General features: G+C 36.5%; 1 protein-coding gene across 4 annotated transcripts; it reads left to right on the top strand.

Moving 5' to 3' along the window:
* The first annotated feature begins 75 nt into the window (after positions 1–75).
* Positions 76–9,631, top strand: HESX1 (HESX homeobox 1). 4 transcript variants are annotated; one of them, XM_074878828.1, is made up of 7 exons: positions 76–278; positions 2,581–2,682; positions 4,381–4,440; positions 7,111–7,369; positions 7,488–7,693; positions 8,005–8,106; positions 9,124–9,631. In XM_074878828.1, the coding sequence occupies exons 4-7, from the start codon at positions 7,177–7,179 to the stop codon at positions 9,220–9,222; spliced, it is 600 nt and encodes a 199-aa protein (XP_074734929.1). In that variant the 5' UTR covers positions 76–278; positions 2,581–2,682; positions 4,381–4,440; positions 7,111–7,176; the 3' UTR covers positions 9,223–9,631. The 4 variants fall into 4 exon arrangements, with proteins under 4 accessions (XP_074734929.1, XP_074734928.1, XP_074734930.1 ...); XM_074878827.1 differs by having other exon boundaries at positions 2,581–2,677; XM_074878829.1 differs by lacking the exon at positions 4,381–4,440 and having other exon boundaries at positions 2,581–2,677.
* Positions 9,632–13,484: the final 3,853 nt, after the last annotated feature.

Here is a 13,484-nt window from a genome sequence, read left to right on the forward strand (position 1 = left end):
CGTCTGCGTGGGCGCGCGGCTCCTGCTCCTCCGCTCCCGCCCTCGCCCCGGCGGCTGCCCGGGAGGGGCGCGCGCCGTCCCTCAGCGGAGGAAGAGAAGTGCGTCCCTGCGGCTCAGCCGCGCCCTTCCCCCCCCACCCCGTGTCCTCCTCCTTGTCCTCCTCTCCCTCAGTGCAAACGAGGAACGGCCAAGAGGCGCCTGTGGGCGGCCGGATCGGCTCCCGCTTCTCGGGAGAGCGCCCCTCACCCGCTGCGTGGGGCCGGCCCCGGTGCGGGGAGGTGAGTGGGGAGCGGAGGCAGCAAGGGGCCTTTCCACGCTGAGGTGCGGTGGACAGGTGATGGTTGCCAAGCGACGCTGCTGGGAAAAAAAACAAGCGAACTTTTTTTTTTTCTTTTTGCGTTTGCAGTTACATGCTCCGTGTTACACATACTGATAGGTCTTCCCAGCCCTGTTCGTTGTTGTTCTGGGTGCTGCCGTCTTCTCAGAACTGACAGTTAACTTGGGGGCAAGGCCATAGTGGGACTAATGCTGTTGTGTCCCTGTCCTGATGGAAGCATCTTTTGCATTCCTGATGTTACCTGGAGCATCCCTTCACAGAAGTCTCCTTTTATCCCTGTCATGTCTTTCTCCACCATCTACCAGGGCTTTTATCAAAAAAGTATTTCTATCCCTAACCACCCAGTATTTTTTGGTACCATGCGACAGCTTCAGCTGAGGACCTGGTGTATCTGCTTGTGTCTTAAAAAAACCCAAAACCATTGCTGACCACAATTTTTCCCCTTCAGAAGCAGGAGTATAATGAGTTCTAACGGACTCTACTTTCTTAGTCTGGATAAGCTTGGTGCTACAGGTTGGTGGCCGATTTTAAATGCTTAAAACTACTGTGAGGGTGTGCTGGAATTGAACCAGATCATTGTGCACTGTTTAAAAAAGAGCGTATTCTTGAATTGCCCTCTGTGATTAGTATGTTTTGACCAAAGTTGTTGCACTTTAAGTTATTCCTGCAGGTTAAGCAATTCATATTTCAAGAGTAGGTCTCTTAGGAGGTCTTGAGTATGTACAAATTGCTAATCAAGAATATCCGTCTAAATTTCCATTAATTTAAGAACAGATTAAAATATACTGTCTGTCAAACAAGAGGCTGCATAAAATTCTCACTCTTAAAACTAACAAAAGCAAAACCAAATTGTACATCATACTTGAATTTGCAGACTGGTTCAACTCTGAAATTACTTGATGATATTTCATTTCTGCATTTTAATAGATTGGTAACTTTTTAGATACATTTATCATTACAGTTTAGGGAAGGAAAAAAAAAAAAAAAAAAGCTGTTCCCGTGCTGGTTTTGCCTTTTTTGGGCCAGGTGATCTTAGTATAAAACCAGATTAGAAAGTACACGAAGTCATCCAGTAGAGCAAATGATTAACTATTGTGCAGTCTTGCTATGGAGACCTTTCTTTATGTTGTGTCAGATCACATTTTACTTTTAAAAGCGGATAAAGGAAAAGGCTGGTATTAAATTACAAACAATTAAAGATTTTTGAGGTGGGGGTGGGGTGTTTGTTTTGTGGTTTTTTTTCTAGGGTATGGTGAGGAAATTTCAAAGTTACCAGCTCAACTGGTGACTCATCTGACTGAAGCGAGTCACACCACTTCTCTCTTTCCCTGTCATATGACAGCAATAATATAGTTATCTTACAAGGTATTTTAAGGACTAAGTCTTGCAGCTGCAATTATTATGTGACAACACTAGTATTGGTTCGTGACCTATGTATATGTGGATAGCTTTCAGGTTTTGAGGTCAGTTAACTTGTGACTAAGTTTTACAGTGGTCTTCTGCAAGAAATGTTCTCTGTTTTGTACTATAAGATTCATTTCCCTAGCAGAATTTAGAAAAGTACTAACTTTAAACGGAATTGGGTTTAGTTAGGTTTGTATATTTACAGCTATAAGTGACTGAGGAAAAAAAACCCGCATTTCTCTACCTGCTACGAATAGAGAACAGCTCTTTGAGAATTAAATGTTTTGTAGAAGAAACAACAAAACACTAACAAACATATCTTTAATATGTATAAATGTGCTTTGATATCTCAGCTGGCATGTAGCATAAAAATGTGTCTTGTTTCTGTTGGTCTTAGTGATTCAGTTTAATGATTCAGTTTGGTTTAGTAGCAAGAGGGGGGGGGCCTTTGTAATAATTTTGTAGTATACCAGGGCTTCTTTGAATGAGTATTCAGCTTTTTTAATAGATCCCTTATGTTGAAGCACTCTGTAAGGTATTACTAATCTCCCTCTTACCTTTTGTGTATGTTTCTTACAACGTTACAAGATATCCAAAAGTTTTATCTGAGATACAAATGTGACAGCAACAGATGAGATTCCATAGTAATGGATCGAAGAATTCCTCTGAACCCTCCAATAAGTGTGGTTTTAAAGTTACAAAATTTTTTTGGCATTGTAGGGTTTTTGTTAGTGTGTGATATTTTCTGTTTCTTGGGGAGGGTGGGGGGGTGTTCTTTCTGCAAAATACTAAGAGGCCTTAAAAATGTGGGGAACTAACACTTGGCACTATGTAAACAGGGAGAAGAGCAGCCAACGGCTCTTTAGAGGATTCCAGAAGTGTTTCCTAATGGAGAGAACATTTTGCCTCTGCAGGAGGGTGAAGGTAGCTGTCTGGGTAAGGTAGGCTTTATTTGCATATTACCCACTGTTTAACACTCTGTTTCTCAGACTTTTGCTAGTGCCACCCTTGGATTTACCTTGAATTTATGTGTTGACTTAATCTCCCTGGGTCAAAACAGCTTTTCCCTCAGTCAAGAAATAGCTAACTGCCTTTAGTCATGTTTTGTGAAAATTGGTGTTTGCAGTTTTGAGGTATTCTTGCCTAAAAAAACCTTTTGAGTTTTGAAGTTGGCTTTGAATATAATCTTTATTATTCATGTTCAAAGCATTTGAAAGGGAGCTATATGCAGCAGACTACCTGAGGTGGTGAAATACAGATGCAGTGGTATAAAGAAGCTGTGGGAAAGGTGAGATGAAAGGCATTTTTTTGTGTGTGATAAGTAATCAGGAAAGATTATATATACCATTTATACCTTTCTAAAAAGCTGAAAATATTGCACAGGCTATTGTGAAAGGTGACCTGGCAGTGGAGTGGCGATGGGCGAGACCAGCAAAAGGTAACAACACTAGAGGCATTGGGGGTTTCAGACCAAAGCCACCAAGAGCTCTTGGTGTGGTCTCTTCGGCTGGTATAAACAGAGTCCTTAGACGCTTCCCATCTCTAAAGAACAAGAGCTTCATCTCCTAAACAGATGAACTCTACTGTTCCTGGGCAAAAAACAGTGGTGCAAAATCTAAAAGGGAGATTAGTTTGCTGCCTCATCAAGTATGTGATGCTGTAAGAGGATTGGATTTGCATATCCAAGGAGCAGTGATTTCTCCTGTTGTTGATTACTTAGGATTTTCAACTCCATGTTTGTTGTGTTGCTCTAATTGCCCCTACAATGGTATTTAGCTAAAACTCTATAGGAATTTCATACGGGTTGCAAGGAAAGTATTGATCATTTCTAATGGGCCAAAATAATGAAATACAGTTTTTGAGTGAAGGCTCAAGGTCTCTTTACACTTTCAGTGGGAAATCGTAGAAATTTAATCTGGTTCTTTACTACGAGGTATTCTTGGATCTAAAATTTTTAAGTTTTCTGCCCTGTGGAAAACATATTTTAATCCTCATTTCTTACAGAAAGGTTTGTTCACTGTTTATCTTGAAAATAAATAGCTTTCTTTTACAACTAAGCAAGCTTCTCTTCAAACAAATCTAGGAACATTTGAATGCTAGACCCTCAGGCCAACTTTCTAGTTAGATTTATTTCTAAGTATACATTGTTTTAGAATCACAGAAGGGTTTGGATTGGGAGGGCCCTTTAAAGATCATCTAGTTCCAAACCCCCTTTGGGACATTTTTCACTGTATGAGGTTGCCCAAAGCCTCATCCAGCCTGACCTTGAACACTTCCAGGGATATAATGGAATTTTGGCATAATGCAGACTTCTTATCTTTAGAATAATCTCTTGTGGAATTTTTATAAACAGTTATGTGGACCTGCATTAGCATTATGAAGGTCACCATAGATATACGGTGATTCAATTTAACTGAATTTCTCAGAAATTAGAGAGCATAATGTGAGCATCTACCTTGTGACCTTCTGAATTGGTGCTCCCTGTTCCTATATGTGGTTGCAGCCATGAACTCTGTTTAAAAAGAAGAATGCTGATATGTTTCAGTGACTGCATTGCGGTCTCCAGGTCTGGTTTAATTCAACATTGAGCAAATGAAAGTAATATGATAATTTTAATAATAACACGGTTTCTTACTCAGATACCATTGCTGAATGAATTTACCAGCTGGGCAAGCCTAAACACCAGATGGCAGTATTAGGTGAGCGTCTGACCTGCGCCTAGCAAATGCGTTAACTCGTTTTGGCGTGTTTTATGAAAATTCTTTTTGAGAGCTATCAAGATCTCTTTTCCCTGAAAAGTCATTAAAAAACTCTGAAAGAATGAGTGTTTCCAACTGGGAGTTAAAAGCAGACTACCCTGAAGTTATTTTCCATCTTCCACAATCTCAGAGATCAAAAATAAGTTATAATTACTTGGCTAGCTTAATGGCTAGCTTTGGGAAGATATGTGCCTCTCATAAATGTCTTGCCACCACATATGCCTCTCTTTATTGATAGTTCTTGATAGCTTTCTGACAAGAACACCTAGGAAGGTATTTATCCCTTTGGGATTTGAAGTACATGGTAATCTGAGTCTCAACTTTGTGGCCCAGTTTAAAGGCTGTATTTGGAAACTAGCTGTTTATATTATAAACATTAAGAGGTTTTTTGTATTACTAAAGTCCACATTAGTTTCTGGATTCAGGAGGCTGTGTCTCTATCAGTGATCATGCTTTTGACCTCTTTGGGATAGAGAAATCGGTAAGCAGCTCCAAGTTCAGTACAGAAGAAGATGCATTTTTTTCTTTTTGAGTTAATGTGCTTTGTGGGAATTTTTTAAAGTAATTTTTTAAAAAAAATCTGGTGTTCCATGTAGAGACTGTAGAGGCAGAAAGCTGATCTACCAATCACTGCTGTATGAGAGGCTTTGCATTATCTTTTATTAACCTCTGGAGCTGGTGTGCAGTCTGAATACTCAACATAACTGCCTACAATCAAGAAAAGGAGTCCTGTTGCTTTAAGCTCATAGGATGCCTTGTTGGGAACAGCTGTACTGAAACATGAAGGGCTGTAAGGCCCTTGCTTAACACTGCTTCCCACTCACCTCTACTTCACCAAATATTCCAGCAAGCAGTGGCTTCATACATAGCTCCTTATGGCTTTTTTTTATATCTACACTTTGTGGTTGCTGAGGCTGTTAAATGATGGTTGGACCTTAGCTTGCAGGTGGTCATTGCAGTTACATTGAGACTTCAAGATTCATTGATGCACACTGATAAGGTGTCCTTGGTAATATCACTTCTGGAATTGTCACTCCTTTTGATAGTTTGGTTTGACAACGATCTCATCACACAACACAAAGTCAGTTCAGTAAGTCAATATTCTTCAGCTGAACATCTTTCTGATAAAAAGCCACATCTGGATTGCATTTTTCTCTGTAGAATCTCCCTCAGCACAGTATTGTCAGTTCTAGATTGTGCCATTTTCTTAACAATTTTCTTGTTTCTGTCCCTAAAGATTAATCTTGGGTTGTTAACAAATGTACAGAAAATCAAAGTGGAGTTACTGTTTATTTCCTTAATATTAGTTGTTTGCCATGTGAATGTGATTGATTATACAGAATAAACTACTCTGGTAAAACAAGAAAAAATAGAGGGCCAGGTTTTTCCTCTAAAAGCATACAGTCCTATGTGCTCATGTGCTCCTACACTGCGTGCTCCAAATTAAAAGTTTTATTTAAGAGGGGTAACTTTGGCATCCTGAAATTAAATTATTGTTTCCATATTTGCATGTTATCGTATAAAGCTTTGTCCAAAATAAGAAAAGGAGGAATCTCTGTAGAGAGGTTATCCTGAATCAAAAGCTGGTTTTGAACATGTGACATGTAAACTGCTGTGCAGCTGACAGGTGAGCTTGAATGTAAAAATGTTATAGTCGGTAGTTTCTTTATAATGAATTAAATCAGAATTCTGTTTTCAAACTTTGAACTTCATTACAAAATCTTTACCTCTTTTCTCCCCATTACTCATGGTTTTTGGTCGTTTTGAGTGTTTGCTCTGTAGGATTTAAATAAACTTCTATTGGTTGTAAACCTACCAGAAGGGAGGAATATCTAGCAGTAAAAGGAAGTTCTTGACAGAGTAAATTTGATGTAATGCTGCTATTAATTTAAGTTTTGTTTTTATGTTGTAAAGAATGATCGGGAAATTTCACATATGGAATGTTTCAAAAAAGCCGCAACAAAGTTATTTTAATAAGAAAAATTAATGCATGAATTATTTAAAATAGTTGGTGCAACTGTTCCTGTTAACTAATCCAGGCACTTGGAAGGCAATTACACTGAGCTTTGACAACATTGCCAACCCACTGCACAGTGCCTTATGCCAAAAACTATTGTTGTTTTATTGACCACGTTCACCATTACATATGCATATGAAAAAACAGAGGCATTTTCATCGGGATTACCCTAATAGCATTAAGAGATTATTTTTTAAATTTCCTTGGAAGGAAATTCACTTAAATGAGATTACTTATTACTTGACTGGTTTCCTATCATGCTGCTATGTTTAGGTAAGTGGAGTCCATTAGAGTATAAAGTTTTTTAAAAAACTGATTTTATACATTAATGATTTCAAATAAAAGAGAAGTACTATATTTGTGCACAGCTTCTTTTGAGAAAGTTAAGTCGATGTTCTGGTTAGGAGAGATAACACTTTTTGTCCCTCTTGGTGGCCCCCCTAGTGTCACCATTAGTTGCTAATTACTTGCAAACAAATAAACAATTAACTCCTCGTGCCTCTTGGTGGGAGAGTTTTCATTGACATGCTAAAACTTTCTAATAAAAGATTTTAATTAATGACGTTGCAAATCCAACCCCCTTGTCAACATAGCTATAAGGAGGACTTGTGGAGAAATGCAAGTACAGTATACATGCTTTGCTGGCAGAAGGTGAAAGCATGGCAAGTACATCGCTATGTGCTGCTAATACATCAGCGTCTCAGAACCTTCGCACAGTGTCTGGTTTTGTAGAAAATAAAACCACACAGTGCTCGTTTTCCATTGAAAGTATTTTGGGACTGGAGCAGAAAAAAGATGGCATTCCAGCTGTGAAACCTCACAGACCATGGATGGATGCATGCACCAACTTGGGTAAGTCAGTAGTCTGCTTTGTAATCTCTCAAGCTTTTGCTCCTTTAAAGATGTGTGTATTTTCATGTTTCTACTGAAAACCAGTAAACTGAAGCTCTCCATTCCTTGCTTTTCCTAGTTTTAGGTGATGACAGTAATCCCCGTCTGCAAATTCCTGTTGTTTGCTATGAAAATCCATTATTTCATGCTAACAGTAATCCAGTGCAAGAGGAAAAAGTTTTGAAATGTGAAAAATATTTTTCAGTCACTGAAAGGCTGTCTTTCAAACGAGAATTGAGCTGGTACAGGGGTAGAAGACCAAGAACTGCATTCACTAGAAACCAGGTAGGGATTTTCTCAGTATTTAATAAATGAATAATGATGTAGTTTAGTAAAATGTTGGTAGAAGCCTGTAATAGCTGACTAATTCAGTATGTTGTACCTCTGTAGAGAGAAAAGAAACCAGGAACTAGTATAAATTAATAGTAATTTTGCTAATTTCAGAAGACTTGTGTTTATGCATGGAATCAGAATTGTGCAAACACTGCTTGGAAGTCTCCTGCTGAACAAACTAAACTGTTTTTTATATTTATTTTCTTTGTTACTACTATGAAGGTAGTGATAACTATTCAAAAAGTGTGTTTTAATCTCCTCAGATTGAAGTCTTGGAAAATGTTTTTAAAATGAACTCCTACCCTGGCATTGATATTAGAGAAGAGCTGGCTCGCAAATTAGATTTAGATGAAGACAGGATCCAGGTAATAAAAAATTTATTTGAACTTTTCTGTAATTCCATCTCTATATATTCTCTCATTATATGAATAAGTAGTTTGACAGCAGTAGCAATAATTTTAACAGTCTCAATTTAAAACAATGTACATTTATACATGTGGTATACCTTCAATGATTTGTGGAATGGAAGCCATTGAATTCCTTCTGAAATCTTAAACCTTCTTCCATAGCATCGATGAGGTATTCATCACTATAAGATTTCCATGATATCTACTCTGTTAATCTCTAGTTATCATGTGCAGAACTTGATATTTGCTTCCACGTTTTAAAATCATGCTTATATTATGCTTGTCACAGTATTTGAAAAACAAATCTGAAACAAATATTGAAACAATTTGTATGAATGTCTAATTACTTTGTGAGACTGTCAGTAGAGCATAAATGTGTTAAACCAATGTTTGAGCCTGTCTTCATCTGGCCAAAAGCAAAATCTACTCAGGGACTTTAATTATTGATTTCCAGGTAGTCCAATGTGATAAGAAGCATACCGTAAACATTAGAATTTGGGCCTGACCTTGGCATTCATTAAGCTTTTGATGCAAGCATTATATTAAGGTTGATGGGAAGTTTGATGCTGTGATTAAGCAAGCAGCTGACGAAATAAGACTTCAAGACTTGTTTGTGAATTCCAGATGCTCAGGATCTTCCAGGGTCTGATTTAGTGTCACCGAAGTTAATATTAATTTTTATATTAAAGTGAAGCTGGTCCTCACTTTTCAGTGAAACTGGGCCTCACTTTTTGGTTGAGGTCCAAGTTTCAGGTCCACTTTCAAGTTGAGGTATTATTTTCTTCATCTGTGGTGTTAAAATTATTGCAGGTAGCTACATGCCATCATCTGCAGATTTTAAATTTAGTATTGAACTTTCAAACTACTGTCATTACACAAAATACTGTGAAGTTGTATGAATACTTTTAAGTTTCAATGCTTATTCTGCTTACAGAGCTGTATTTCTGAAAAGCATGCCTTTTCTTTCAATTTTAGATCTGGTTCCAGAACCGTCGTGCAAAGCTGAAAAGATCACACCGAGAATCTCAGTTTCTAATGGTGAAAAATACTTTCACCTCCAGCCTGCTAGAGTAGAAAGAAGGATGGTTTGCTGTTACGGTACTACAGTAGAACACGAAGAATTATTGGAATTTTCATAACTTGTATTAAGTAATAATGATATATTAATTATGATTTTATCCCAATTTTAAAGTTTATCATAATTTTCATTCAAATAAACTGTAAATACTTGAAGTATTATTATAATTTACTTTTTGTGGGAAAAGTGAACTTTTTCTATATATTTTAATAAGTATTTCCAGAAAAGTTCAGATATTTTTGCAGTTTAAAAAAAATCCAAACCCTAGGTTGTACAAGATTTTCACTAGTATGAATTACTGCAGCTTAACTGAAGATGACGTAACAAAATTTCATGGTTTAAAAAAACAAAATCTGTTTAAAGTCTGAAATACACAATATGCAAAATAGATTTTGCTACCTGAAACAGATTGCACATTACATTGGAGTTTATTTATAAAGAGTATGATAGTTTTCATAAAGAACATGTTTTTTAGAAAAATGTATCTCAAATGGAAGGGCTAGTATTCACCTGACTGTTCAGTTTGAACAATTGTTTGGTTAAAAGAAACTGAAAATTATATTTTTTTTATATCATATTTTAATTAATTTAGGATATTTGCCTATTCAGTACTTCAACTTGGATATCTCCTCTTTTGTCAGTATAAGTGTTTCAGTTGTGGAAGTTGCCCTATTATCTTTTAATGACAAATTGCAACATTTCAATCTGTAAATCTGAAAGAACCAGTAAATCCCAAATAATTTAGACATAAAGCTTTGTTAATTGGATTTTCCCACTGGCTGATGTGAAAAATAAGTTTTATTTTGAGCCAAAACTATATTTATAGTAGTCAAAAAAACTGAATTGAATCATTTAATCTGTTTTTTTAAAAAAAAAGAAAATAGGGAAAAATTCTGAAAACTAGAGAGAAGAAACTGTGTGAGTGTTTATGGCATTCAGATTGTTTTATCTAATTCAGAGTATAGATCTCAGACTAACTATCCCACATTGAAGGAATGCCTAGCCACTGAGCTATGATGTTTCCAGATTTCTTGTGGAAACAGTATTGCTTTATACAAAGTACTCTGATGTTCCCTGGAGGAAGAATTTGAGCCAAAGTCTTCAATTTACCTACCTTAGCCACCAGGCTCATTCAGTCTGACACTCAGCTTCTATGAAGTCAGTTAGGACACTGAGGACACAGAAGTCAGCAATTCACTGTTAATACAGGCTAAATGTAAATAGCGAAAAAGGGGAAAAACTAAATCCATAGATTCTTGTAGTGCTTTAGTAGTGCAGATACAGTTAGATTGTTCTTCACTTGCACTTTCTTGTTTAATAATAATAAAATGACAATGGATTTATTTTTTTTCTGGCATGTTACTTTTCATGTAGTATAGTCTCTAGAAGAGGTAAGTGTTTAAAATTTTAAAGACCTGTCTCTACTGCTTCCAGGCATTTTTTGATTCCTGTATCTCTTGTAACATGCTCTGCTTTTCCTTTTCTTTGTTTTCTTTCTTAAAACAGCTCTCTACATTTCAGTTGTTATAATGGAGGATTTAATGTAGCTTTGCTGAATGTTTGCAAGGCATTGCGATATGCAGTTAGTTTAGGATTTTACGACATAACATTGTACCTGTTATATCATGAACAAACCAAGTATTGCTCTTCGTTTCCTGATGCTTGTATCCATGGTATCTGCTGTCCTATAGAATGAAAGGTAAGTTTGAGAAAAGGGGTCATAGAAAAAACTTAATTTTATGTAGTCTCATACTAGGAAAAGCTAAAGGGAAGGATGATCTGACTTCAGTCCTTAGTTGATATTTTGAATGATAAGTTGAGATATAAGAGTTTAAATAAAAAACAATTCTATGTTTTCTGAAAAATATTACTGAACAGCTGCATTACTTTAGAACCGGACTACAGGTATTTGCCATTTTCTGTCTTTAACATCCTGGGCTCATTGCCTTCACTTTTATAGAATCCCAAATCTTGAAATGTTTTACTTTTCTCCTAAACTAATAGGAAAACCTATTAGTGTGAAAATGACAAACTTTTATCCAATATTGAAATGCTAATTGTTCATGCTTTGTTGGATTCAGGAAATAACATTACTAACTGAGCTTCTGTTGTATCCTGCATTCAAAAATAATTAAGAGAACATTCACAAATAAAGCAGTTTAAATGGAGCCAAATCCATTAGGAATAGTTTTTTAGAGAAATTGGAATCTCAATTCAGATACCTACCTGATCTGGTAAAGGTAAAGACAATATTGGGAATGCATGAGTTCTATTTTGTTTTTCTTCTCACCTCAAAACATATATTGCCCATAGCTTAACCTTATTGCTGGTAATTTGAAACTATTGTCTACTTTACTGCTGGAAACAAGGTTTCCAGCAGCAACAGATTAGACTAATCTGTACAGATTGATGCCTAAGAACCTTAGTCTATTATCTGGCAAATACCTAAATACACCTAATGTCTCTTATAATGGAACTTGTCTCAAGTGACGGAAGTCTGACAAAGCAATTTAAGAGAAGGAGTAGAATAGTAGCAGAATAATAATAGCACTGGTCCTGGTATCCAGCTCCCAATTAGCAAATGTTACCAGGAGGATGTAAGGTACTAAGATTGTCGCACATATTGCTGAGGGGCAAAAAGTTTAATGGCATAATTGCATTATTTGGTTAGTCTTGGCTTAGCTTGTTCTTCCTAAAGTAAATACATCAACAAGTTAAAGGAGAGCCTCTAACTTTAGATTTATACCTACTTTGACCAGCATGGGTTTAAATTGTGGCCATCACTTTCTCAAATACAGCTGAATTTTTTTCCAACTTAAAAAATAGTAGTCTGGACTCCTCAGGATTTTCTAATCTTGTACTTCCTGATAATATGCAGCTTTCTGGGCTACCTTGGTAATACATGTAATACGCTATGTTATCTGTCTAGGCACAGCCAGTCCAAATAATGATAGTGGATGAGACTGTCAGGAGAGGCCACTATGCCTGCTGAAATCTGGTCTCACTCCAGTTCTGCATACGTTGTCTTGTAGTGTTTCTGTTTGTTTGTCTACCCTTCAGAACTGTGATCAGAGAAGTCTCAATCTTCTTGGTTCCTATTCTGACTTAAGCTTTGTGAAGCCACAACCTCTTTTACATCCAGCCATGTTGCCTTTCATTGGCTCCAGTGATCATTTGACCCTGTGATAAGCTGATAAATTTACTAGGATGGTGAAAAACTGTTCTAGCAAAAAACCTGGCTAGTCATAAGACTTCTCACTCTTAATATTGGCAAGCTGTTACATCAGCATCCATCAACAGCTACAATTTAGACTAGGGTCAGGTTGATAATGAGCTTCTGTCACTGACTGTAATGGCACTTAAACATTCTAGTAGTGCTCTCCTGAAATAGGTCCAGTGTCTGTGACCCTAACTAGGATGTTGGGCTGCATAGTTATTTGTTTTAACTTGATGTTCTTCTCTTAATTAGTGTCTCTATCTTAAAATTTTTTTCTAACCACAAACTTTAGCAATGCCCAATGCTGTCCAAAAAAGATGAACTATGCTCATGGTCTGAAAGCAGATTCAAATTAATTCATACCAAAGAGCCAATGCTTCCAAAGTTCCATTGTTATTTGAGGCATATATAAAAACATAGTCTGAAACTTAGTCTTTAAATTACCAATGTTAACATTGAAAGCCCAGATTTAGAACACCGTTCATTAAATTGTCATTTAAAACTTTGAATTTGCAGTTATTTAGTTTATCAAGTCTGCTTACAAATAGCAAGCTAGTACACCACCAAACTGTATGTTATAATTTTCCTGGTGTGCATGGGTACATCTACATTTTTCTAGTTGCTCAAAGTTTTGCATTGAAAATAATTCTAAAGCAATGAAACCCAGGACTTTTTAGAATGGTATGTAAGAAGATTAACTCTGTGTTCATAATATTATTAAAAGGAAATGTGGCTTTAAAAATCATCCAGCATTTATGTGACTGGATTTAACAAAAGACTTACACAAAAGTAACGTAAAATCATTTGCAAACACCTTCAGTTTACCTAACATTAAATTAGGCAAATTTTAAACAGTTGAGACTAGCTCTCAGGGTTAACTAGCAATCATAAAATAAAAGCTTTTTAGAAATTGGTTGTAAAATAACTTTTTTTTTTGATTCCTTGGATTGACTTAGTTTCCCTATCAGTTGTTAGGTCGATGCTCTTTGTCCCTTCATTTTAAAGGACTTACTATTACATAATTGGATGGGAAATATAAGA

This window comes from Strix uralensis, chromosome 10 (assembly GCF_047716275.1).
Source record: "Strix uralensis isolate ZFMK-TIS-50842 chromosome 10, bStrUra1, whole genome shotgun sequence".
Lineage (NCBI taxonomy): Eukaryota > Metazoa > Chordata > Aves > Strigiformes > Strigidae > Strix > Strix uralensis.

Coding starts and splice junctions, on each gene's coding strand:
- HESX1 (XM_074878828.1), top strand. CDS start 7,177: ATGGCAAGTACATCGCTATGTGCTGCTAATACATCAGCGTCTCAGAAC. Junction 7,694..8,004: donor CTGCATTCACTAGAAACCAG/GTAGGGATTTTC, acceptor TAATCTCCTCAG/ATTGAAGTCTTGGAAAATGT. Junction 8,107..9,123: donor TAGATGAAGACAGGATCCAG/GTAATAAAAAAT, acceptor TTTCAATTTTAG/ATCTGGTTCCAGAACCGTCG.